Source organism: Cuculus canorus, chromosome 21 (assembly GCF_017976375.1).
Source record: "Cuculus canorus isolate bCucCan1 chromosome 21, bCucCan1.pri, whole genome shotgun sequence".
In the NCBI taxonomy this organism is placed as follows: domain Eukaryota; kingdom Metazoa; phylum Chordata; class Aves; order Cuculiformes; family Cuculidae; genus Cuculus; species Cuculus canorus.
The window spans coordinates 1,841,811-1,869,332 of NC_071421.1; the positions used below are offsets into that span (position 1 = coordinate 1,841,811).

Below are 27,522 nucleotides of genomic sequence, written 5' to 3' on the forward strand. Positions count from 1 at the left end.
GAACAGTCCAGAGAGCTGAAAATTCATTTAGAGCAGAAATCTCTAAACCCTCCATGCTCCCAGTGTGGGTTCGCAAGGTGTTAACCCTTCATTGCTTTCCTTCCCCGAACAGGAAGGCAGCCAACTACAGCAATTAAGAAACAGAGCATCTTCCAGCTCAGATACTCATCAGCAGAAGCATGGATGTATCTACAAGGCAGGGAAGAGCACACCACCATCACATATATGTCGCCCTATTCTTAAAGGGAAAATACAGTATTATTGCCATTTCCTTTAAACCAAAGCTTTTCTTGACTTTTTTTGACACAAAGAATAGATTTGACCTTGTGTTTTGCCACAGCTTTTTTTATACCTACATATACATTCATGTGTGTATAAATTTATGTGCATCTCAAACAAGTCGAGGACACCATAAAAGTCCCGTATAAACTGAGCTTCATTGTGGATTTCAATGCAAATGAAGTATATGGAGACATAGTAAATACATAAATGCATACATTTTTCACTAACCTGTAAGTTAAATGCGAAGTAAAGTGTCAGAATAACAATGGCTTTAGCTGGAGAACAAGAACAGGAATAGGAAATACTTGGAACTGGACTATGAGCCGTCCAGAACACTTGCCTGTCCATCCAGGTCAGTCGTCCACCCGTCCGGTCTAATGCGCTTCTGCACACTGGTAAATAAACAAGCGACAAATAACCAGCTCCTGGTGTTGCTTTTGTTTATGAACAGCGTGTTTAGGATGGAAAGAACAATTCTGTAACATCCTGTCTACTATTACCACGTTTTCAGACCGAGGCTCCTCATTTCAGTTGGAAAGTTCTCTAATGAATTCATACTCAGCACTACAGCATCCAGAATTCCCCTGCCAATCGCACACACAAAAAGTATAATCTTTATGCAATTAAAAGGACACTGCTGTGAATCTTGGTGTACGCACGAAACACAGGTTAAAACATTCTGATTAGGTTTTTGCTGCCTTTCTGTAAAATAACAAAGAGCTCTGTTAAGGATGAATTAAGTTGAAAGCGGAAAACATTTTCAAACACTCTGAGTTCCACCTTGCCCCAGAGCAGACGTCAGCGCTGATATGGAAGGAAAACGCTGCTCAAACCCCTCAGTACCGTGCTCGCTTGGAATCCTTTTAAAATAGATCAACAGAAGCAGTTCAGTCCTTACAGAATCATCATCTTCCTATGGCTGTAAATATCCCCATGGTAACAAGCGATGGTATCAGACAGACAAACGAGCGGGAGCAGAGGAGGCCAAACGAAATCCTTCAAGTTTAGAGCCTCCAGAAACAAAATAGGACAGGACAGGATAAGCCAATTGGGAAACACCACTCTGCAAACCTTATCACAATCGCTGCTGGAACCACCCAGCCTCTAATCGAACCGGAACCTTCATCCATTCTCGACACAATTTTTGCTGTAAGGATTTTTAACAGACAAGAAAAACAACACAGGTAATTCAGAGATACGAAACATTCCCGCACCTGAGTATGATGCAATGACCCATTTGGACACAGTCCAGGACATGGATTGAGCTGGCAGAGGTCTAAGTTTTCCCACAAGGCAGTTGAAACCACAATCAACCGGAGGAGTATAAGACGCATAAGATTTCTCTGGGGGTCTGACTCAAGAGACTTCAAGATTTGCAGCCGCAAAGAAGCCTTTTCAGGTCTGGATTTGCAGTTTTTAGGTGTGGAGCAGATGATTTTTAGTATGTAGGAGTGTGTTCACTGAAGAGGTTAAGTAGCATTGCCGCTGACTGACTTCACACACGGCCAAAGTCATCTGCATAGACGGGTACAGTGCCCTACACTGAGAGAGAGTACTTAACATCAACTTCCTGCACGTGCAAAACCAGTAAAATGAAGAAAAATTAGGTGATTCATGATGGAATGAGAGAGAGAAGCCAGGAGCTCAAACCCTCTTTCACGCCACTCCACTTTTAACCTGATGTCCTCACATAACCAAGCATTAAAGAGCTCTGCTTCTATGCACATACTCAGTTTCTACAGTTTGAGCCGTGACAAGCACGTTTATTATTGCTGTATGGGAGGAAAACACTTCTATTCAAAAGAGATTTCACTTAAGAAGTTTTAAATGATTTCTGTTGACAGTGGAGTTTGCCATTTCTCCTCATCTTCCCTCCAGAAGGCACATATACAATTGGCCCTGACTGCCACAGGCACAGCTCAGCTTTACAAGTCTCACACACGATAATTCAAAAGCAATTAAGATCTTCCAAGATTCCCTGGTAGTGCCCCAATTCCTGCAGAGAAAGCAGTTTGCTTTAGTTCAACGCAAGATCAGAAAACCTTTACGAGCTGCCCAACACACCGGCTCTCTGCACAAGGGACTGTTGAGGTCTTTTGATCCCTGTCGAGATCTCCTTGCTGCCACTGCCCTTTCCAAGACATTCCGGGTGAATGAGCATTCACAGAATCATGGAATGGTTTGGATTGGAAGGAACATCAAAGCCCATCCAGTCCCACCCCCTGCCATGGGCAGGGACACCTCCCACTGGATCAGGGGCTCCGAGCCCCATCCAACCTGGCCTGGAACACCTCCACAACCTGTCCCAGTGCTCCTTCAGATCCTTTGGGTCTTGCCTCACTGTGAACAGCCACAATTATTCAGCTTCTACTTCGAACACAGACAAACATACGGGTTTTTGATTTTTATTGGATGCTTCCAACTTTATACCTAATAATATACAGATACTTGTTTTCATCGTTCCATTCATACCCTCACGTAGTTCAGCCATTCTGTCACATTAAAATAAAAAAACCCAACAACTGAAATAAAAATAAATTTGTAAGCTGGAAAAATACATTATAAACTTATATTCAAGAAACATTCTCTTCATAATTAAACACCTACTTGTAATAATTAAAAGTAGGATTTAAAGAAAAAACTTTATTTTCATTTTTAAATAGGTGGCCTTTGTGTATACTTTTAATCATCTCATATTTACAACCCCAAACAGCATCTCTGCCTACGTGTGACAGAATACCTGAAACGAAACAAAAAGACACTGAAAAGGAGTTTTTGAACAAATAAACAAAAAAAAAAACCCCAATATTAATTTTCCAGGAAAATACAGTATAATCAGAACTTTAAACACATGCTTCCCTCATCTTTCTTAAGGCCTAAGAGACAGATGTGCTTTAATAAAAGCAGACAGTATGAAGAAAAGTCCTTCCACTTTTCTCTTCAAATTCCTGTAACAGCTCATCTATTTCATTTTCCATGTCTTCCGTGTGCTGTATCTAGAAGAGAAAACATACTAAGCAACTGGACTCCAAGGATATGATGTAGTTTAGAGAACTGTAATAGCTCAGTGCTTTGGGCTTGCAGTGAATTCCGAGCAGCAGGCTGTACCAACCAGCGCAGCACTGGTGGCTTCAGTGAGGTTCCCAGCGTTCCCAGATCTTTAGCATCATGTTTATCCTCCCTTCTCCAACCCCCTAAGCTAGCACTTAACTAGTACTTTGTTGGGTAGGCAACATCCTCGCTAGATAACAAGGGGAATGCTTCAGAATAACTACAAGCACGCTGAGCAGATGGATAAAATTTCAAGTCCTTGAACTCCTTTTTGAATCTGGAAAGGATTTAAGCCCAGAATAGATCACACAGGCTGGAGGGAAAAAAAAGCCTGTTGCCCCACTGGGCTAGGTGAACTCGTCACCTCGCACACTGTAAAAGCACACAGAGCCTTCCTCTGTTCTCTTGACAATTTTATCAACTGTTTTGAGTGCTGCTTATTTTAGTCTTACTTCAAGGGCCAAAGCAATTGAACGGGGATGACAAAAGGCACCGTTTTTTCCGTCCACATCATACACACAACAGGGTGGCGCTATGAAACACACCTACATAGGATGTTTTTCAAGTACATCATGATTCAGAGGGCAATTCTGATGTTTAAATCCCACGTATTACAAATGCTTTCAAACCAGACATTTTTGCCATAAACAGTTTTGAGTATGGGCTCCACAAGCGCGATGGTCGCACGCAGTGCTTTGCAATCCTGCTTTTCATGGAAGCAATTGATTCTTTGGCTGTGAATGCACACCAAGTCCGCTTTGGGAACCAGGAACTCAGTTACAATGCATCTGTCGGCACAACTGCTCCAAAAATAGCCCCAAGAATTTGGAAACCTACATCTTTTGACATGGATTTTACTTCAACAGCTTTTGCAATGTGCAACACCCTTAGGGAGCAGACAGCAAACCCCGGCCCCTGCGCAGTCGGCTGGGTCTAAGGTACACGCAGGCAATAAACCCTCTCTACTTACACACTGGCAGAGCTCACAGATAAGGAAAGCACCCAGGGTTGCCTCTTCGTGGTTATCCTGAATGTCCACATTGATCACATGTACCGGCTGACACGTCTCCTGCTCTCTGGAATTTAAATCTATTTGAAAACAAAACACACGTAACAGCAAAAGTTTAGGTGGAATGGTATCGCATTCTATACAGAGTATTTTTAAAAGGACACGGGCACTCCCCACCTCTGCCTTCTCCAAACTTGATTTTAGAAAATTGTGTATTTAATATAGGTTTATATGACAGTCCCTTCTATTGAAAGGATGAGAGAGAGATTTTGGAAACTAAAGTATTCAGTTTTGTGTCTGGGTCGTGACAGTTTATCTGCCCTGGTCAAGAGAAGTTACTGTTCACCTTACTCTGACACTCTGTAAAGACATCATGATTCCCAAAAGTCAAGAATGATTCTGGGGTTCCTCACCTGGAGAGATTTTATCACCCATTTTTTAAGTAAGCACTGTAGATCCAACACTCTGCAAAGTGAACTCCTACTGAGTTACATCACAAAATCCTAGCTTTAACCTGTTACGCTTATTAACAAGGGGTGGAGGGGGGAAACACCCTTTTCCCACTAATCCACTCCTTTATTATTGTTACACCTCTCTAACATAACCTTCCCATGAACACGCTCTTGAAGTGCGTTCTCCGCTAACCCCAGTCTGCAACTTCATTTTGACAAACCTGCTGAGGCCTCTGTTGCAGCTTTCACATCCAGAGCCATTCAGCAGCTCCTCAAACCCTCCTTCCGTCACTGGACAAACAAAGGGCATTACCATGAAGACAGAGAGATGCATAACAGGAAAACTGACAAGTGGTTGCCCACCACCTCTCTCCCTCAGAATACTGAGCTAAAACATTAGAGTGAAAGCTGCTTTCTCTGAGCCATGCTGGACTTGATCCATTCAAGCACCAGGGCAGCCACTCTCGGAATTTAGCGATACATTCCCAACACTTCACTTAGACACTCAGAAGCTCAGCTTGCAGAAGCCCAAATGTATTGTTCTCTGTATAGCTTGTGATACGACCACCGAGGACTGAAAAGGCAAGGCAACAGCCTTCTTAACTGCGTGTGTGATACCATTTCAGTTGGTCAACCTTTCAACACAAAGGGAACACCTCAAACCTCACATGAGCCCGTATCCAGCATTCCCAGAGAGGCAGGGTTCTCTGCCCAGGAGTTAACAAGTCATTGCTGAACCCCCACGACTTCCAGTGTGTTCACATCAAGGTGGCTGCACCGTGCTCATGCAGAACCCAATCTCAACTGAGATTCTTCCTGTAAATCTCACTCTTATTCATTTAAGGGCAAAGCTGTATTTCTTTATATCGGCCCTTAAAATTGCTACACAAACACACTCCGTGTAGCTACCAACACCAGCTTCATTTAGAAATAAGTATTCAGCCATCACTTCTCTGGTACCTAACATCAATGGACTCTGAGCCGGTGTCCCTGCTGGTGTTCCAGCAGCCGTAGGCAGAGAACTTTCCATATTTGTGGAGGATTTCGGGGAGAAGGGGGGGAAAGCACTGAAAATTAACTTGGTTATCAGTTCAGGATCCTTACCTTCTACTACTTGATCATAGACTCTTTCTTCACACGTTAGGATCAAATCAAAAACATCTTTGCAGTTCTGGAATCTTTCTGGTCGTGGCTTGATTCTCTTGTTTCTGTCCAACATGTGTAAAATCCCATTCTGTGTGTATCTGAAGTTGCTCGAGTTAAGTACCATTACTTTAAGAAAAGTCAAGTTTTTGAGCAAATGGCCAGTACAAGTTAAATTATTTCTCTATCTTTAAGATAAGAATCTTTGTTTGCCAGTATAAAGACCAGTGGCCACTAAATAGATACCCAAGGTGCCAGCACAACCCCCATCAGCACAATTCACAAAGCTGCTGGTTTTCAGACCTGTCACTGTCATCGGTACAATGCAGAGACAGCTTTAAAAGGCCCCAATAAAAGCTGAGTTTCTCCGAAGGACAGTTTTTCTTGGGTAACTATTTTTATATCTATAATGCTTAGAACACAGAGTTAGCTGTTTGCATGAGCAGAACGTCCTACATTCCCTGAAGTCGCTGCCCCTCGCTCCAGGGGCCGGTGTCTTCAAAGTCAATGATACGGTGTTCCTCGGGGAAGCTGCACACCTGCATGATTTCTTGCCCAAGCTTTGGCTTTGCACAACTGAGCTCCCGAAGAAAGTTAAATAAACCACGAGGCATACACCCTTAAAAATATCCCAAGATATATAAAAGGGAATGAAGAAAAACACTGACTTCATGCCTGTCAGAACTTCAGTCACTGTGTGAAAGGAATCTGTTCTGCTGCTTGGTAGCTATATTTATGCTGCTACCGTAACCTTGAGGCTCAGATTTACATCCTGTATCCCCCTTGCCGACAGGATCCACTAATCCCACTGTCTTCTCAGCCTTCTGGGACACGTGGTTTCATTAGGAGCGCACCAGGGTTGACTGCCACATATATCCCCTCACCCGACTAAAACCAAACTCCCTCGGGAGGCAAAGTTTTAAGGGTAAATTAGGAATACCAGGAAAGATTTTAATTTAGAAAGCCTGGAAAGTGATGCATCTCTTCCTTGCTTTGAAAGAGCAGTATTTTTAGCCATCTTAGTATGCATTTTTACATTAAAATAGCAGTAAGGGCAACAGTCTATAGAGATAACAGAAGGAATCTGACCATAAAGATTTCCATCATTAGCAGCAAGTACATAAGAAGTCGTCTAGGCTTACATCCTTGTTGAAAAGGTCATATACACCCCTAACAGGAACCTTAACTCTTTTCAGAGAAGATTCCTGACCTTTTGTATCAAGAGACCAACGACTTTCTGTCGACCTTTTTGCAGTTGCCCTCTGGCATCTCAGGCTCCACCGCCCGCAGCAGCCAGCTCTACACCCACTAATCTATACGCTTCCAAGTGTTCTTCAACAGTCTTCAAGCAAACAGCCTCCAAAGCTTTCAAGTCTTTCAAGTGTCTAAGCTATATTAAAAATTAAACCTGTAAGAGTCTACTTTATACGGGAAGTATGCTCAGTTCTCTCATATGTCTGCATCACTGCACTTTAGCTTCTCGGCTAAAGAAAATCTTAATTTTGAATCACAAACTGAATGATCTGTTGTTTGAACTGAATGATCAATTGTCTCTCAGCCAACTGACTTTCACTGTATTTCCTTCTTCGGGTCACCCTCAAGCCTTTGACCGCTCTCCCTTCCCAAAGATTTATCCCTATATAATTAAAGAATTGTCCTTCACAGCCCAAAGGCTTCTGAAAAGCAGCTCTTGTGCAGCAGCACCCACTGCTTCCTCACCGCACCCCTGTAAAACCCTCTTGGGTTTGTCATGCTTGGAAAAAATCCACTTCTACGCAGCCATCTCAGACCTCTGGTTCTGTGCGAAGCCTGAAAATGACTGCAACAGCCATTTCTAAAACGCTTGCAACCACCTGGTTGCGTTGCGTTCCGTTTGAAGACGAGCCCTTTCTGGGCTCCTCAGTCCTCATTCCTACATCATGCAGCTCAAGGAAAAAATGCACAACATCCCACACACTTTTGGGGGTTCTTTTTTTCCCTTTCTAGGATAAAATGTTGCTGGCATCTGTCCCCTAGCTTTCCTGACTGAGCTTGGAGACAGAATTACGCATACTCAAAAAACCCACACAGTCAAGCTTTCTGCTTCACAGTTGAGCTTTCTGCTGCCAACTTCGAGCTATTTTTTTTCCAAGGGTCCATCTGCCTATAAAAGGAGACTGAAACAAGCAGTTAAGATTCATATTTGGTTGTCTGCAATTTTTTTCACCTGGGAAAAACAGCATGCCATCCTTTCTGCAAGTGGGGGGATGCGATCTGCATCACCGGTTTCACTGCATCGCCGCAACTCAGCTTCTTTCTCTTCACGAGCTCAGGTGAATGCAAAGATATTCTAATTTATTAATGGCTTTCTTACACTGACAGATGTTGAACCATTTAAGTCAGACCCTGCTTTCCTTCCAGCAGATTTCAACTCCATGCTCCCTATCCTATGGCTCTCTGCTCTTTCTTTTCAGCAGTCACTTCTGCAGAAGGCACTCCCAGAATTCTCACCTGGCTTTCAGCGCTGTTGTCTGGCCACAGGAGCTGCCTTAACGCTACCACGCTCAGAAAGACAAAAAAACCATACATACATTTATCTAAGAGGCCGTCACCCACTGCAAACTATTGGTAGAGTAAATCCATCACATTTTTACAGCGAATCCAATTCAGTTACCACATTTATTGGAATAACTATGCTAAACAGGTCCACAATATAATGAAATTTATGCATGCCAACTCAGTAATGGAAATATTTGATAGAAAAAGGAGATGTTATGATACAAGTTGAGTTTTTCCAACAGATGCAGCATTGTTTCTGATCCTTATGGAGATGGCTATACCTAGCTATTCCTACCGTCACTGACCGTGCATTCTCTCCATTTACTAAAGGATATTCCATAAGAATGTACTGATGTGTTTGCTTTGAACTGAGCAACTCAAAACCTCTGGCCACTATTTGTGACAAAAGCATGGGCACAGAAAGTCATCACAAAGAAAATACCAATGATCCACAACATTCCAAAAGCCTTCTTCCCCCTCCCAGGCAGTTTCCAAGCTCAAAACCACCAGAAAGTGTCAGTTAGTCAAGCCCTCTCCAGAAGGCTCTACTGAAAGCAACTTCAACTAACGATGCTGTATAAACCCTTCTCCCTAAACACCAGTAGTGCTCCAAAGGAGTTTTACAGAAATTAAACTCTACTGTTTTACCCATCTCCCACCATGGTCCAACTGGTCCGCTTGGCAAACAATGAGCAAGCCTGGGTAGGAGCTGTGAACAGGGGCTTTCGCTAAAGTGGAACTGCCATATGGGAGAACATCCACAGAATGTGCAGAGAACCTCGAGAAACCAAAGCGTTTTCTTCTTCAATATATTCTCGTAGTTCTCTTCACGCATTGATTATGATTAGCGCAATTCCTAAACCTGCCCTGTATGTCATAAAGCCTACAAAGAAGAAAACGGGTGTTCCCAACCCCAGTATAGAATCTCTTCCATGTCCATGTTCACCACTCCCGTGCTGAAAGGCAATGGTAACAACGCATTGCTTCCACAAATGTCCAACTTGTTTTGCTGATAGTGTTTGTGCGGCTGAACAGAGCAGCAAAGATTTGGTGCTTACCAGACCATGAAATCCAATAAAGTGTAGATTGCAGTGTCTGTTAGGAAATTAGATCCTGGCTCTAATTTCGTGAGAGCTGGCAACTGACTAAAAAAAAAAAATTTAGGGAAAAAATAAGTATATAGCTTTTTCAACACATCAGCCCCTCAAGATTGTGTGATGACGATGCTCTGACAGAGGTCAGCAGGGTAAAACATGTTAGAAAAGCAATAGGCAGACTTAGAACAATGACAAGAAGAATGTCTCCTACAGATGCTACATGTTATTTCTTTCAAGTACTATGAAAATTAACAGGAAAAAAGCCCAAAACACTTAAGCTGATGCTCTTGTGTATTTACAGCGTCTCCTAATTAGGTGTTCCAGGGTCTGGTCTGTATTTCTGTAACTTAAAGCTGCACCGAATACGCACATTCAGCTACATAAAAATCACTAGTGGTGTTATTAATTCTTTTTAATGGCTCAAATGTTAGCGCCATCTCCCCATCTATGCCTGTTAACAACACACTCACCCCTCTGTTCAGCCGTAGTGGAGAACAGCAGTTATTCCAAGTTTTATTTCAGAGGCGAACATTTCAAGAAACTGAAGATGATCTTTAGAACAACTTGTAAACCTGTCCATGAAGAATTAAAGGGCGTCTTGGCATGCTCTTCTTCACGCTGAGCAGCAGAATCTAGTGGGAAAGTGCCTTGAAGTTTCTCTGCAGGGACAGACAGTACTTTTTTCTTAGCTCCTAGATAAAATACAGCATATTCCCTAAAGAACTAGTCATCGACACTAATTCCCTCAATACATCAACATTAAACGGAGCTGCCAGCACCCGAAAAAAGTACTGAATAATCTCCATTAAAATAATCGCTGAAAGCACCAGATTTGACTTCCCATTAACAAGAATTGTGTCCCTCTCTCCCCTAGTATGAAGCGCTGCCTCCACGTCACCTAACCCAGCCAAAGACATTCCAGAACTTTCAGACCTCAAGGTTTTATGTTGCACTAGAATAAATCTAGTTAAAGGCAAGTATTTTGCCTGTAACTGGGATGATGGAGCCTCTACCTACCACCTCAGCTTAGAGATACAAGAAAACCACAGAATTCTGAATGAGAACTTCAGGAAAATGTGATGGACTAAAAGCAGAGTTGCACATAGCCAGGTGAGTTCTGTTTTCCACTAAATTTTTTTAAGTTAAAATCCTGTGTGATAGAAGACAAAATATTAGATACTTTGGTCAGTAAGAGGTAAGTTTCACTTAAACTCCCAGCTGAAACTGAAAATTAACCTCAAGTGATTTGAGCTGAAAGATGGGGTGTGTAAATTAATTATAGTCATCTAAAATATATAAAAAAAGACTAATTTATTAAACATAATTGGGCAAACTACATTTGCTAAAACGTATGCACACCTTTTAGAAAAAGAAACATCTTTAACGCTGGCACCCAAAGCTGCTACATCCTCAAACAACTCTGACATGCTGGTTATTCATCTGGTATCGCCGTCATCACACAAATACTGCCTTTCCTTGTGAAAAAGCAGCAGAGCAGAACACCTCTGACAGGAGCATGAATGGCATTGGCAGGTCTCTTTTCCATATCATCTTAATTTATTAGTATCTGCATTATAAACAGAAGACGTGTTGTGTTCAACCTGCTTGGTGAAATGCCTGGGAACTAGATGTTTACTTAAAGGAGATGCTTGGGGGGGGTGAGACTGCCCAACCTTCTTTCCCCTTCAGAATCTGCTCCTTTTACAAGGAAAAAGAGACTGAAAATGGGCACTAGCACTACGAATTCGGATTTCTGAGCAACTGTGATTAGGACCACAATAACTCCCTACATTCCACATCCAGAGTGCAAACTGCCTTTCATTGGGAATCTAAATTGTGTGGTTTTGGTACAAACCAGAGGTTGTGAACATGTCTTTTGTGGCAGCGTGTGACTTAAGAGTCTTTTAACGCTGAGAATATGCCAGCCCAAAATATCACAAAAATACTAATTTGGGTTAAATAACATTTCTGATGACATTTGTATCTGCATTAATGAATTGAAGCGTCACTTGTTTTTCACTGTCAAGGACAAATCCATAGCATTCCCAAGCTGCACAGATAAAATTCAACTGGGCATACTCACAGCAGCTGGTCCAAAGAGAACACCACGACTTGTCAGTGCTCAGCAGCTCAAGCCATATTTGAAGATGAACCTGGACAGACAGAAGCTGTCAAAAGGGAAAAGAACAGAAGCGATAGCAAAGTCCATCGCCAAAGAGCTGGAGAAGACCTACTAAAGGGACTACCAGAAAGACAAGATACAAGAGGCAAAACACAAGATGACTTCAAAGATGTGGCATGTTTGACTATACCATCCGTCAAATGCACTTCATCCAGGAGGCTACTTCAAGAGAAGTTTGATTTTGATTGCTGGAACCTACAGTGCCTCGATCGCTTGTTAAGACAGCTCAATGGTAAGTCCAATATGTGATGAGATGGACACAAAAAGGAATACAGAAATCATTATCAGGACCAGTAGAAAAGCAAGAGGGAATCATAACAGGGTTCCCAAGTATCACACCTGACTTCTGGGTGCTCTTCACAGGTTTAGAAACAAGTGCCAGATTTCAGAAGACAAGCAGCAGATGTTGTAGGACTGGGCAGGGGGGAAGTACTCCGAGGTAGCTGTGGGGAGTCATTCCATTTAACGTCTCCGGCAAACAGGGTCTGCAACAACTACCTTCAAACTGGTCTCTGTTGTAGTCTCTGCTTTGTACTATAGAACTCAAAGGTAATTTTGAACTAAATAGAGTCATAGCTGGGTAGGGTAACTCAGATAAAAGCAAAACGAAATTATTGCAAAACAAATCAATTAGGTCCTTTCATTTCACAGATTTGGGAAAGCTGCGAACACATTCATGAAGACAGCAGGGCCACTTTTAAATGGCAGCACGCAGAGAAAGAAACACACTGGATGAGGTGTTGATGCAGCAAAGAGTCCTTAGTGCAACACTGCGACAGGATCCTGAGCAACAGTGAAGGAACCAGCATTTACTTACCCTTGTATAAAGTTCCTTAGAGTAATGACAGGATATAAAGCAAGGCCAGGCTAAGAAGTCAGCTCTGCAAAGAGCAAGCCACGAGTGTTGTGCTGTATCTACTGCTAACGCTAGTCAGAAAAGCTTCCCTCGCTCTACCACAGGCCACAAAGCCAACGCACTGCGATCTGCTTATACCACAGAACATAATTAGGCAATGCTAATTGCGCATAGTGCATTCTGGAGACCAGCAGATGGCAGGAATATAACTGAAAGAGTCTTATTTTCAACATCCATTCAAGTTTCTGAAGTCTCGGATCCAAGGGTCACCTTTACTTCCAAGAATGCCCTTTTAAAGGCTCTTAAAGATTCAAACATATGTGTTCATTCAGAGTTCAGATGTTGCAACTGAACTAGAGCCAACAAAATCACTCAAATTCTACCCCGGATTTGCAATAGTTATCAGCCTCAGACAGGATTTTTTAGACAGAATTCTTTAAAGCATCTGTCCAGGACCCACCTTGGTTAAGGAAATAAACCTTCCAAAGACTACCTAGCAGACAGACAGGATGGCAGAGGATGTTTCATTTATGCTGAAGAACATGGACTATTAGACTGGAGTTTCTGCCATGTTCCAGAAGTTCAAACACAGAGGATAGAATATTTAAAAATGTTCTATGTGGTTTTGAATAGTTTGAAGTATTTCATTTTTAACGTGAATGAAACTAATGGCAGCCTGATCAGAAGCCAAATTTAAAAGTACTGAAAACTGCTGCCTTTGCAAGGCCTGAGTATTTGTGAAGTGTTTTGGTCTTATGATCCCTCACAGAGAAAAAGGGATTGGAATTTAGCTTACGGCTGGAAGCATACAGATTAGCAGAAACGCGCCTTTTGGAAGACTGTTCAAACCCAGTTTAAAACACTTTCCATTCTCACCCCTTCCCTCTATTTCTAGGATTATTAAGGTACTTTGAAAGAGAGGTTAAGAAAGAAAATGAGACTCGTGCTGCACTGCTTTCAACTGAACTTTTACCACTGACTTGCAGCAGGCCACAATTTCAACTACTACTAGCTTTTGCAAGGTCAGGCTTCATGAAAATGAAAAAAAATCCAAAACAAACAAAAAAACAATCCCCCAAACATGCCTAAAATATGTGCTTTACCAAGATACAGAATCTATCCCACTGACCCCTGGAATGACAGCTCAGAACAGAAGCTGACACCTGTTTATCAGTTTAAAATTCATTAAGAAAATCAAATGAAAACATAAGATAAATTTATGAGCGAAGAGCTTACCTGAAGTGGAATTTAATTAAGTTACTCTTCAAGACTGAGCTATACGGCCCCAGCAAGCAGGATGCAGATGCTCTGCGGATCTCACCAGTCCTCCTGTGCACCCACGCAGTGATTACTTTCCCCACTAAGCAACTCCAGGTTGCTCTGTACAGCTTGCAGGACAGTGGTCCAGTATAAATGCTCCGTGTATTAGGGCAGTTCATCGATCTAAACACGTCAGGAATTACTACTCAGGTATTATGGGTCCTAAAGCTTTGTTATAGGTGGCAAAAGCTTCTGCAACCAGCAAATGCTATTGAAAAGGGACTAGGGAAGGGGTTTACAGCAAGATATTCCCGTCACTGCCAACTCTTCTTCCAACAGCCTTTCCTCATGAATGCCTGCACAACCATCACCTCAGGCCATCACGCATCTGGCTGTCAGGATCATACGCCACTTTTTGAAAGTGGGAATAAGACCCAGGACATCATTTGACGCTACCCCCTCTCAAGAAAATAAAAGTCTAAGCCCACTGGAAGGAATGGTTTGCATAACCAAACGATTTAAGAGATTTAAAGGGCAGAAAAAAAAAAGTTTCTGATTTATGCTCTAGATGAACCATAGCAGAGACCCAAATCTTTGTGTCTGTTCCCTTACCTATCAGGCTACGAAAATTTACTAACTGGCTTCTCCACATCAGTTTACTCCTTCATTAAGAAGATGTGTTAGAGAAAACTGATGAGTTTAGGTGCAAGAATTCTCAAGAACCTGACTATATGAACCCAGGAATTCTAAACAACTAAGCCCAAGGCGGTAACAGACACCTCCTGCCTCAGAATATACGCTACACCTAATTGTGGAAAAAGTGGTAATGTCCTTGCGACCTTGCGAACATCTTGTCCATGCCAGAAGCTGCTGCAGATTTCTCCCCCTTCAATTCTGGAACTGCAATACAGGGCCCCTCAAGCCTATGCTTGCTCCAAAAGCACCACATGTCCCTCTACTTATATTCTACTGAAATGTCTCTTGCCCTTTCATAGCCCACATCTCCTTAGACAGATGGAAGACTGGGAGATAGAAACAAAGAATAGTTTGGGTTGCAAGAGTCTTTAAATCCCCTTGCATTGGGCAGGGACACCTTCCATTAGAAGGTCCATTGCCCAGGGACAAGTGTCAGCTATGGGGAGACCACAATGCTGTGAATATTTACTGGCAGAGCGGTCTGCACGTGACAGAGGAAACTGTTTCCTCTTCTTTTGAATGTGAAGGGTACTACCAAAAAAACCCCAACCACTGTACATCAGCAATAGCACAAAACCTACGTGGTCATGCACCGAAAACGTGGAGTTCACAAACTAAGTCAAATCGTGATCATCTAGATTACCACTGCATTTTTTTTTTTGACAGAAAAGAAACCTTATGTCTTTGAGCAAGATGTACCCAGCCCATTTTTCTTCATCTTTAAAACATTTTCCTTTCTATGTGGTGCGCAGCTTTAGCAACTTCTTGAGGACATGTCCTGTCTCCCCCCCCCAATTGCAATTTCATATCTTTATGTAACTACGGAGCTAAAAACGGAACCAATCTAGAGTTAGACAGCAGATCAAATTAAAAGAAGAGGTAAAAAAGTGGAAAACAGCAGTAGGCCGAGCTTGCAAAGTAGAGGTAGGCTGCCTAGAAACCCTAACAAAAAAACTTGCCTCTGGAAACCACTAGGTACCTTCCATCTCAGGGTCACAGATACATCAGTGTTGAGAAGGGAGAAGAAACAATCATGGAGTTAAGCAATATCGATGAGGAACCTGAGAGCTACTGCTGCAGAATGCGGTCAGCTTTCTATTTCCTATCCTTGGGCATAAAAGCCACTGCTATTGCAGATTTAAATTGGTGTTTAGAGACTAGTTTTTGCATTTTTGAAGGCAAGGCTCACCAGTTTTCCTCTTTTTGTTTCATCTTTCAAGTCACAATCACATAATTAGAACTAAGTCCTTACACCCCTTCACACAGCCGTTAGGGGCACAGTTACCCTTGCAAATACGAGAAGGTGGTGTATTCACACTAAGCCCCACAGGTACTGCAGCCAGCATTTGGGTCTCTTACAGGTCAGCACTAGAATCCTCTACTGTTCTCCTAGAAATTAAAGTATTTTAAAAAGCAACAAAAAACTGCATTCAGAGAGGCCGTAAACTGCTTTGTCGCAGCCCTCTGCTAGGATGCAGGTATCTGAAATGCAATATTCTAAAAATGCAATGGTAGGTGTGGATATTTAGTTAACTATAAGGTTTAACTACCACATCTTAAAATGCTTCGCAGTTCTTACATTTTAGATATCCTGTAACCACCTACTCAACCGAGTCTGTATGTCTGCGCTTCTGAAATTCAACATATGCCTTCGAGGTATGCGAGCTTGTGCTCTGTTTTTCACCGATTAACTGCAGTGAAGGTGCTTTTAGTCTTTGCAGAGTGGGTTTTTGATAGTTCTCCCTCCCTTCTACGAGGGAATACGAGTTTCAGTGGATCTTTTCACCCTAACCCATTTTTAACCTAGCTTTGACTGATGCCCAGCACTGCAGCAGCTCCTTTCTGTTCCACACTACTGATTTCTGAAAAGGGGTCTTTTACTTGGGTGGTCAACAGAGAATGTTCTAAGTCCCTTACAGCCAAGATTTCACTGAGTATCTACTGTCCACGATGCTTTGGGCTCCTGTTTGCACAGAGAATTGCAGGAAGGACATCACTCAAACTTCAAGTGTCCCAGCACAGGAACAGGCAGACAGTTCTCATCAAGATACACTATTTCAAACCACATGGCTACAGATGGCAGTCCTCTCTGCTTAGCTCATGAAAGCAAGACTGGGGAACAGAACAAGCAGCTCAATCACATGAAGAACTACACCTTCTTTTGTTTTCCTGTACCAGTTACACCACAGCCTTTGAAAAGAGCACGCCCACCCTTCAGCAGGTAATGTATGCATGCCCATCACCTCAACGAAGTTATGCTCACTCAAAGAAATCTGAGAGCCCACATGACCCCGATTCACAAAAAGCTACTGCACATCTCTAATGAGAGTACATCTGGTTTTGGTTACTGCAAAAGTCTTTACCTTGAAAACCCATTTCTGGAAATGGAGTTGCTTTCTGCACCGTCAGTCTTCAATCTAAAAACCTTAATTTACGTTATCTGAGAATCAAAAAATGCAAAGATGGAGAGGCAATTGTTCTTGCCCATTTTCCCTTGCAATGTCTATTGTTTAAAGTTGCTTTCTTTCATCGTGAGAAAAGATTCAACTGTTAACACTGCAAATGCATTTGGGGAACAGAGCATGGAGCAGTACCAAAACTGTAATTCCAGAGTGTGCTGAACTAGGGGGACTAGGTAGGCTTTTTGTTGGGTTTATCCTAAAGCAGTGCCATATTCAGCATGGCAGCAATGAAGAACGCAACAAGGAAACGACAAGTCATTAGTGCTTGTTAGAATGACCTCTCAATTCAAATAATTTTCTCTTTAAGTATTTTTTTTAATCAAGATATGGCATGCATCGTTAAGATGGGTTCGCAAGATTTTCCTTCTCTATGGGTAGAGGGATACAACCCCTCCCACCTCAGCACATCACACATGTGAATCACCAAGAGTATGCCCTGCACCTTCAGGTTTGTTTATTTTAAGGAAGGCCCTCTAACTTGATATGAGGAAATCAAAACCCTGCAAGGCATACAATTTGTGTGGAACACCACAAGAAAGGTGTTCTAATGTTCAACCAGTTCTCCCTGTGCTCTATAGGTTTACTCAAGCAGCCCTGCCCTTCTTAACAGAACTCTTTCAATGCCTGATACAAAAGAAGCCACCACCCCTGGGGTCTCAGGGAGCTCAAATTTACTATTTCGGACCAGCAAATACAACACAGAATTTGCTGAGCAGCAGTAAACCATAGTATAATCCGTGCTACCAAAAAACTGTACAGCTACCTCTGAGTTACCCAGTTTGCTGACTCCTTGGCTTGAATTAGTTTCTATCATGCTCCATGTTTTCTAGTCTCTGACAACCTGTGTAGTCTTAGTCTATTTTTTTAAAAAAATATGCAAAAAAATTAGGCTATTTGAGTATAATTATGCTGCCTAAACCATGTTAACATTCTTTCGGATCTTCAGATGGCCGTGCAAAGACTGCTCTACTGAATTACCAATGCTCATTTCTGGGATGCTTCATTCTAGAGGGTCCTCTATCTTGTAAGCAGAAATTCAGCATATAATGAATCCTTCAGAGTTTTTTTTTTCTCCTTCATATTTAACATTAAAAAAAAAAATCAGATCCCTTGCTAAGGAAAGAGTATCAGGAATGAGTGCCCCAATCCTGTATGTCGGTGGATTTTCTTAAAAACAAATGAAAAGTCACCTTTAAATAGAGATGTTCTAAAATCATGCAGGTTGACATCAGTCATGGGTTTAAGTAGTGCGCGTAACCCTGATCACCTCTGCTCTTAAATATGTTATTGGGCTCTCCTGTGTCCATGCTTTTATGGTTGGACTCGATGATCCTAATGGTCTTTCCCAACCTACTGATTCTATGATTTATAATATGCTGTAGGATTTTCTCTTTCTGATGCACAGATCAAATCATGTATCAGGAAATTCACAGTGAGAAGGGCGAGCTCTTTGATGGAAGGTATCCTCTCTCCCAGAGAAAGTATACTGTAAACCTTACCTGTCAGTGTCTGAGCTAAATACAATATTAATGTCGAGGTGGTCGCTCTTCACATATCCGTTATCAGGACGGTCTTTGCACTGAGAGAACACAATCCACAGTGCACTGGTGGTAATGGACAATCTGTGATTGTACTAATGTGCTTTCATTTAAGAGCAGAACGTGTTACGTACTACAAAAGAGCATTTGGAATGCGTGCATTTTAACTTGACAGCCCATAAGGAAGCATGAGGCCCACTGTGAAAAAAACACCCTCCTATAAACCTAAACCACTTTAAGATCGCCAGTGAAGCAACTATATATTCTTAACGGATAATGGCAAATAATGAATTACACCTTTCAGAGATGAACCATATTGGATTTTTTAAAAAGGCCATGCCACAGGGATACAGTTCTTTGTCTTTCCTAAGCAGATCATTGTACATCTGATCATATGTTGTTTTGAAATCATAAACATTCGGCTTGTCCGGTGCTGGTCCTGGCAGTTTCACATGAGTCCCTGTTCCAAAGGATCGGACACTGAATCCTCGTTTGCTGAAAGACAGAGGGAAAAGGGGGAGAAAAAGGCAATTAAATTAGATGGACTTGAAACACCAAAGTGCAGAAGAACACACACTGAATTTCAAAAACAAAATGTCCGATTTTAGAAATCAGACAAATCACAATCACATTTCCAAGTGAACCCAATGTGCACATTTCCTCACAGTTACAATGAAAACTCAAGAACCATTTCTAAAGGAACACCTCTATTTTACATGAAATTTTCTTAGAATTATGGCATGTAGTGTTTTGGAGATTTCTCTTGTGCTTCAGGCATCTTGGATTTGCAACAAGTATGCATTCTATATTCAGTCTTGGACAATACAGCATAGGCAGAGATGATTTTGTCTGAAAAACATACTGAGCAATTATCTTTATAGAGTGGGACACACACTCTGCCGGCTGGCACCTACAGCTCCTGGGTGAGCCAGAGATAGCTCCATTCCATTTTCATGAAGAACTACTTGTTTAATAATTATAATTTAAAGACTAAAGAGGCAGGAACCTGCTTGCCTTCAGGGGTAATGCCAAAATACTCTGATTAACCTAAATACACTTACTTGAACCTCAAGAAATCCTTAAGTAACATTAGGAAACATTTTATTTTTTTTTAATAACAAGACTGAAACCTGATTGTTTTCTGGTGGACAAAGTTAAACAGTAAAATACCGTCACTGTTGTCCAGAATGATGGAACATTTGGCTACGTAATGACAACTTAACTTCTGAAACAGGTCAAGACAATGGCTTAACCTCATTTTTTTTTTAAGGACCCCCACTTTCAGCTCCATCAGAGTCTGAGAGCGAACGGTGTTAAAACAAAAAGCAAGCAAACAACCCAAGGTCCACACCACTTCCCTCAAAATAAGTGAGGTCACAGAGCTGCCTTCTGAGAAGAGCAAGCATGAGACTGGGACGCAGTGCAAGAGACCCAAGTGGACAATTGGAACGACAGCTCATGTGCTGACTCCTAGGCCTTCACGTGCAAGTTTAGCAAGGAAATTCAGTAGAAGACACTAATTCTAATTGCATGTTTGCCTTCAAATACTGTTTTCAAAGTGATCCAAAAACCTTCTATGCAGAGACTGTGATGAAGATTTGCCCCAAAGCTTAAGAACTGCTAAGTATCAAGAGCAGCATTTCCTTTAACTTGTCCTATAGGAACACAGCCCCTCCTTTCCTTTTCCTTGCTTCACTACACTTTTTCTTCCAGCAGCTATTTATAGGTTCTTGTTTCTGTGAACAGACAGGACACATGATGATTTTTCTTCGCTACTTTCTGCAGGACTAAATGCTGGAAACGGATGCAAGTGGAAAAAAAGGGCAATTCTCTCCCCCTTCCAGCCCTCCCTCACATTAGCAGTGACTCATAACTGCACCAGTTACATTCAGTTTATTTTCCTGCAATACTTCCAGCTCTGAGTTTTTGTTCTGCTTCTACTGGACATGAAGAGAGCTATAACATGTACCGAGGAACTGCAGACAATATTAATGTTTCAAATCATCCCCTTTCCCAGGTATTTCACCTCTATTTTCTTTCTATACCTATCACTTGAAGCTATTTTTGCTAAGAATTTTAATACCAACTAAGAAAGTAGGCTTTGACACCCAGCACTTTCTGCCTTCTTTTTCTCTCTCTCACATTAATGCAAAGGAGTAACATCACAACAAAGAAGTATCTTCTTCTATGCTTTCCTCCTATTAATTTTTCCTTTAATGTTATTCTTTGAAATAGGTCTGCTCAGGTCATGCATGAAGAAGCCTGTCTCCAGCTGCTGGAAATACCCTTAAGTTTGCACAATCTCATACAAAGCAGAAATCTTCACGTGAAGTTCCACATATCAAACATTTGTGCCTCTAGTGCACATGACCCACTGATGACTGCCTCCCCAAAAAACTAGAATATGCATTTCTCACAGGGTATTTCATGCTTTACACCAGCAGTCACCACGGTACAGCTTTTACACTATGCCCCAGGTGTACAATTACAGAACATTCTGAAAGTGTTTCACCACACTTCTTTCACAACTGGAATGCTGGGGAGAGGGAAGAATGCCTGCGCAGTCATTACTCACAGAGCCTGCTTTTCCTAAGCAGCTGGGCAGATCTAGTTTAGTGAGTCATCAAGGATCTGCTGTTATGTGACAGCCTTTTAACAATGAACTTTTTCTACAGGAAAATGTGTATCTAGTATTTGTTCTTGGCCTAGTATAACTACCCAGAAGATGGAAAATCATGATCTTCAACTTCACCGTAAGGAGTAAAGACACTCTAACATACTCGCCTAGCACCGATTTCAGAAAATGTGAAGCTTAAACACTAACAGACCTGAAAACGTGAGATTTCGAGCTGTTTATTAAATACTATTAAGACTAATGTACAAAAGCTATCCATATACTAAGTAGAAACACAAGCCAGTACTGATCTCATTTTCAGCAAGCGTGCTTACTTCGGTTTAAGTCCAAAGCTTATTACAAGATCACGTGGACCCATCACGTGCCCCTTAATCTACCGGGTTGTAATTAAAGAACCTGCAAACAGTCCTGGCGTTTCCCTCCAGGGAATCTCAGGGCCCACTACAATGCATTTCATCTGGGACACAACTGCTGCTGCAACAAGGGACTGCACTAACACACAACAGAGCTGTTACAGCTCAGCTTCAAGCACTCAAAGGAATAATAATATTAATCCACACGGATTAAGGCATGAACTTTTATCCACATCCTTCTCCTACTGCATTGTTATTCGGGGATCTCACATGCTTATTATATATTGGGATTTTCTGCTTACTGTAAGGCCATAACACCACAGCTTCTCTTCTTACAGTGGCCAGTGATAAGTATTACTAAACATTAAAGCAAATGCAATAAACCCTGCAGCACCACTGCAGTTGCTAGCAGTAAAGATTTTCAGGGGACAAAATCACTTATTTTAAAGCATCCCCTCCCACAACACATAGGAGGGAAATAATTTGCAACAGTGCCCTCCTTGTAGACCACTCTGAAAACATCTTACGTCATTTAATCAATATTTAAAACGTAACCCCAGTCCCCTAAAGCTCCCTCTGCTAAACATCAGGAACCCAAGCACTGTTAACTAATTTTGATCATTAGATCTTTAAAACATTATCAACTTCTTGTTATTTGCATCATCAGTGATAATGCTGTCAAATGAAAGTGATTTAATATAAAGATATTAAAACACTTCCTTCTTCTTGTGGGTTTATTAATACAATTCAAGTTTCCTTAAATTAAGGAAATTAACAAATGTCAATACCTCACTGCGCTCAGCTGCTGACAGGTAATGCCAGTAGAGAAGTGGTGAGCACTGACTTGGGCTGCACCCTTGCAAGTTACCCAAAGTTCTCCTCCATGGTCAGTTTTGAGCCCTAAATCAGCATCAACTAGGGAACTCAAGTTTCTGCTACAGGGATTTCAGTATTTCAGTCTCTTCACTGCGACTACGATATCTCACGTACACACTCCTAACTTCTTAACACACTTGGTCTCCTAAAACAAAGGGGCACACAGGTAGCGTAGCAGCATATCAGTATCCTACCAGTTTTCATTATCAGGAGTAAAAGACGCCCTGAACTCAAGAAACTGGGATAGGACATCCATGCGTTACGAGCTGAATACAAGGTCACTAGAGCACCTCCCGTACACTGCAAGAGTTTGAAATGCAACTTCTTTGTGAAGGCCACCAGCATGCAACCAAGTTACAACACAAACAGAAGTGATGCAGCTGCTGTATCATAAAGTTCAGTAATAAGAGAAGTGTTACCCTTCCACCTTCCTCTTCTACGTCTGAAGGAGAACCACAGCCTACATCCGCATACTGCGGCAAAAAAGACACGACCTACACACAGATTATATTCACAAAAGCAAGAAACATAAGATGAGTAAGATCTGACCTAAGGACCGGTTCGACAGCTTTTAAAGAAGGATTATGCCTTTCCGCAGAGTCCTCATTGCTCTTCCTCTGTTCCCTTTGCTTTAATGTCTCAACATACCCATATGGTGATGGCAATTACTCTATTAACAAACTTCAAAAGACCTTCAATCTGATTTCTGTGGGAAGATTGGAACAAAATGTTTAAAACCTTGTTAGTTAGAAAATACAGAAGCATACTATAAAGCAAATGGGAACTATACTGAACCAAGACAGCACCAGGAACTGGTAGATTGATTACTGAGATATGAAAAAGACCTAAGGCATAATTTGTTTTCCACAAGTGTCAGCAAGAGACGTCAAGTACAGCAAGGGTGGATGAGAAATTCATGCTGGCAATTGAGACTCATTGCAAATCCTCCTGGAATGAGCCGCTGCACTTTAAAAGGACAGAAAGTTTATAAAAATGTCCCTAAAAAAAAGTAACTCTTACTATCTGATACCTTAAGTTCAAAGAAAGAGAGGAAAATGAACCCAAATACCACCCCCCAAATTGCTGAAGACAAAAGAGAGAACACTGGGATGTTACAAAACCTAACTACATTACTATGTTAAATAAGCCTATTGAAACCACTTCATAATTTCATGCATTAAAAAAGATAAGCTAAGAAGAAACAGAGAAGTGAGAAGTGATGAACGCAGGTAAAGCGTTCCAAGAAAAGCATACCAGATAAATCAAACATTTCACCTTGATGTTATACACAGAGGGTTAAATTTTATGTTTTATAAATGCATTAGAAGTTCAAATGTTTCTGCAAGATCATTTTTGCTTTAAAAGGAAGTAGCATGCCATTAAGCTCAAGGTTTAGGTAGGCCTAACATCTGAAAAGTAAAAATAAGCTTGCCTTACTGATAGATATTTTTCTCTATAAATTGAAAAATGGAATAAGCAAAGTTATTGATAAAAATTCTACATCAAAACTTTGGCTTAACTAAAACCTGCGATTCATTAAAACACTGAATGGATCGAGAAGTTAATTCTGAAGCCTGACTTACAACATTACATAAACCTAGAAAACTCAGCAAATATAAGACAAATACTTGAACAGCAAAAGTTAATTAATTTTTATACATTTCCTAACAAATATTTTTTTTAAAAGTGCTGAGAATAGTTACGCAAGATCTCAGGCTGCACATTACAAAGCATTGTTTATGAATGTTCATTAAGGTGTTCAACATTGAAGGCTGGATTCCAAAGTCACCTGCAGTGCTGTAGAATTTGTGTCCCTTAGGGTCCTGAACAAAATACTTAAAAGAAGAAGAAGAGTTAAGGAGAAACTAAGAAATTATTATGAAACTTTTAATGTGTTCCTTCAAACTGTGGTGCAATATTCAGTGAGACATTCCCCTGGACTGGCGAAGCAGGCTGATTTTGTGCCAACGCAAACATTTTCCCAAAGTTTACTGGCAAAGACCACTCTCCTCGCAGGGGTCGGTTATTCCTATAGAACAGCATCAGCAATTCATCTCTGTTTTGCCGTCTATGCTATTCTTGCTATAATTACAGGGGAGGAATATGCTGAAAATAAACATTTTCCAAATACATTCTGCTATTTTTTAACTAAAATCTTAAAGGAGGAGAGACTTTCCAAGAAACATTTCCCTGCCACTTTTGCCAGAAGATCAGTCACACCGGAAGCAATTTACTTCTTCTGTGAAAACAGAGAGAAAGAAAAAGGCTAGACATTAGAGGGGAGCTTAACTTTGCCCTTCGTACCCAGGCTTCAGTTTAAGCTCTGTCCCAGTATTATTAGCAGAAAAACAACAGAAGAGCAGCATCTTCCCCACCCAGCAGTTACTGGTGATATCATGTTTTGCCACAAGTAACTCTGATGCCGAGTTGAAGTCCTAACAACATCAGACGCTTCTCACAGTAAGATGGCTGCCAGACCAGACGCTTTACGATTTATTCCTTTGGAAGCTGTTGTTTTTATTTACATAGAACACCATGTTAGAAGGGACCTCAAGGATCACCTGGTTCAATCTTTTCAAGTGAAAAATTGTTTAAATGAGATGGCACAAGACCCTGTCAAGATGAAGCTTAAAAATGTCCGGGGTTGAGGAATGTACCACTTCCCCAGGGAGATTATTCCAATGTTTAACTACTCTCATGGTGAAACATTTTCTTCTGGAATCCAACTGGAACGTCCCCAGAAGCAACTTACACCCATTACCCCGTGTCTTTTCCATGTGACTTCGTGTAGAAAAAGAGTCTCCATCCTCTTGACAGACACCCTTTATGCACTGGTACATGGGAACAAGGTCTCCCCTAACCCTTCTCCTCTCACGGCTGAATAAAAACACATAGCACACAATTTTGACACAGTTGTTTGATTTACTGTGCTGGCAACATGTCTTTTAATGTGAACATTACGTTGCACAACAACAAAAAAGTCTTTTATCATGTTCCTGCAATGCACAGGAAAGGTTTAGGAACAGGATTTCTGGCAGATCAGGTCTCTCCTGCCTGTTTGCCACTTCCCCTTCTGACTTCAGCCAAGCATTTGCAGTGCTAAACGAACCCTCATCACCTCACAGACATGCAACATTCTGCACCAAACACTCTGCCCAGTTTTCCTGCCAGAGGACAAGACTCCCTTTCAGTGCAGAGAGCCATTCCAGTCTTCAGATGGAAGGAAGAAAAGCTTTTTACAGCAAGGAAAAGATGACAGAGAAGGAGCATTCACGTTCTCAGAGGCCAGGACACAGAGCTGTTCGGTGCCTATCATGAATCACAGAATCCTTTGGTTGAATAAGGCTTCTGAGATCGAGTCCAATTGTACCTGCCTACTAGTAGACCAGATCCCTGAGCGCTTCGTCTACCTGTCTTTTAAACACCTCCAGGGATGGGAACTCGACCACCTCCCTGGGCAGCCGTTGCAGTGCTCAATACCCTCTTTGGTGAAGAAATGTTTAATTTTGATATTTAATTGCAATCAGCTCAGGCACAACTTGAAGCCATTTCCTCTCATCTCATCACCTGTCACTTGGGAGAAGAGGCCAGCACCCACCTCGGTAATTCCTTTATCACAGTTGTAGGCAGTGATAAGGTCTCTCTTCAGCCTCCTTTCCTCCAGGCTAAACAGCCCGATTTCCCTCATGGTTTGGGTTGGAAGGGATGTCAAAGTCCATACGGTTCCCTCATGGTTTGGGATGGAAGAAACCTCAAAGCCCATCCAGTCCCACCCCCTGCCACGGGCAGGGACACCTCCCACTGGCTCAGGGGCTCCAAGCCCCATCCAAACTGGCCTGGAACCCCTTCAAGGATGGGGGAGCCACCATTCCTCTGGGCAACCTGGGCCAGGGCCTCCCCACCCGCACAGGAAAACGTTTCTCCCAAAAATCTCATCTAAATCTCCCCTCTTTCAGCTGAAAAACATCCCCCTCATCCTCTCCCTACTCTCCCTGATCAAGAGCCCCTCCCGGCCTTCCTGGAGCCCCTTTCAGTACTGGAAGCTGCTCTAACGTCTCCCCAGAGCCTTCTCTTTCCCACCTCCCTCACACGGGAGCCGCCCCAGACCCCGCTCGGCAGCGCTGGGTGCGGAGGCCCCGGCCTGGCGACGGGAGGGGGACGGTTCCCCTGTTTACCTGAGGATGTTGTGCGCCTCCATGCTGCGGTTCTGGTTGCTGGAGCACACCACGGCCACGCGGAGCGGCGAGGAAGGCATGGCGGGCAGGGGCAGCGGCTCCTCCAGGCCCCGCCGATCCCGGTCCCCGCTCGGCCCCGCGCCGCGCGCTCACACAAAATGGCGGCGGCGGCGGCGGGCGGAGCCGGGGCGAGGCGGAAGGGGCGTGGGGGAGGTGGGCGGGGCGCGGAGAAGGGGGCGGTGCTTAGAGAGACGACCAGTGTGCGTGCTGGAAGGGGGCGGGGCTTGGTTGGACGGGCGGGGCTTGGTGGTTGGGTGTTGCTTTAGAAAAGAGGCGTGGTTTATTCCAGGGGGCGTGACTTGTGTGCCGTCTGGGGGCGGGACTTGCTGAGGAGGGCGTGGCTCGTGTGTTGCGTCGCAGCATGGAGGGGCGTGGCTTGACAGGGGGCGGGGCTTGTGGTGTGTGGGGCAGGGCTTGATGGGGCGGGGCTCTGCAATGGGCTTTTGTAGTTGGGGGCGTGGTTTTGGTATGGGGCGGGGCTTTATGTGTTGTTAGTTCTGGAGTGGGCGTGGCTTGTAGAGGGGCGTGGCTTGCTGCCGAGGAAGTCGCGGGGGGCAGCCCCCATCCCTGGAGGGGTTTAAAACTCGAGCAGATGAGGTGCTCAGGGGTCTGGTTTAGCAACGAACAAGCACACTGGGACTTGATGCATTCCAAAGGTCTTTTCCAACCAAACCGTCCTATGATTCTATGAAGTAGCGCCAGGATAGGTTTATATCAGCAGCAGACTGGATAGTTGCCAGCAGGGCGACGGTGGGGGGGTGGATTCTGACCCTTTAATCCGGTGAGACCTTGGCTGGAGCATTTCCCCTCCCAGGACAGGCTGAGAGCTGGGGTTGTTCAGCCTGGAGAAGAGATGG

At 42.7% G+C, this 27,522-nt stretch overlaps 1 protein-coding gene across 3 annotated transcripts; it reads right to left on the minus strand.

Annotated features, from left to right (window-relative positions):
• Positions 1 to 2,637: 2,637 nt before the first annotated feature.
• SSU72 (SSU72 homolog, RNA polymerase II CTD phosphatase) lies at positions 2,638 to 26,816 on the minus strand. 3 transcript variants are annotated; one of them, XR_008453223.1, is made up of 6 exons: positions 26,606 to 26,816; positions 18,864 to 19,061; positions 13,847 to 14,053; positions 11,656 to 11,740; positions 10,932 to 11,139; positions 6,051 to 10,231 (listed from the first exon to the last, which is right to left on the minus strand). XR_008453223.1 is itself a non-coding variant. In XM_009556743.2 (5 exons), the coding sequence occupies exons 1-5, from the start codon at positions 26,683 to 26,685 to the stop codon at positions 3,177 to 3,179; spliced, it is 585 nt and encodes a 194-aa protein (XP_009555038.2). In that variant the 5' UTR covers positions 26,686 to 26,801; the 3' UTR covers positions 2,638 to 3,176. The 3 variants fall into 3 exon arrangements, 1 of the variants encoding a protein (XP_009555038.2); XM_009556743.2 differs by lacking the exons at positions 6,051 to 10,231; positions 10,932 to 11,139; positions 11,656 to 11,740; positions 13,847 to 14,053 and adding exons at positions 2,638 to 3,278; positions 4,304 to 4,422; positions 5,899 to 6,038 and having other exon boundaries at positions 18,918 to 19,061; positions 26,606 to 26,801; XR_008453222.1 differs by having other exon boundaries at positions 6,048 to 10,231; positions 10,932 to 11,740.
• Positions 26,817 to 27,522: the final 706 nt, after the last annotated feature.

Bases quoted from the DNA above. Each gene is read 5' to 3' on its own strand.
- SSU72 (XM_009556743.2), bottom strand. From the start codon at position 26,685: ATGCCTTCCTCGCCGCTCCGCGTGGCCGTGGTGTGCTCCAGCAACCAG. The intron at 4,423-5,898 runs GTAAGGATCCTG...GTTTTCAAATAG, and splicing joins CTATGATCAAGTAGTAGAAG to ATTTAAATTCCAGAGAGCAG. The intron at 3,279-4,303 runs GTAAGTAGAGAG...TTTCTCTTCTAG, and splicing joins TCTGTGAGCTCTGCCAGTGT to ATACAGCACACGGAAGACAT.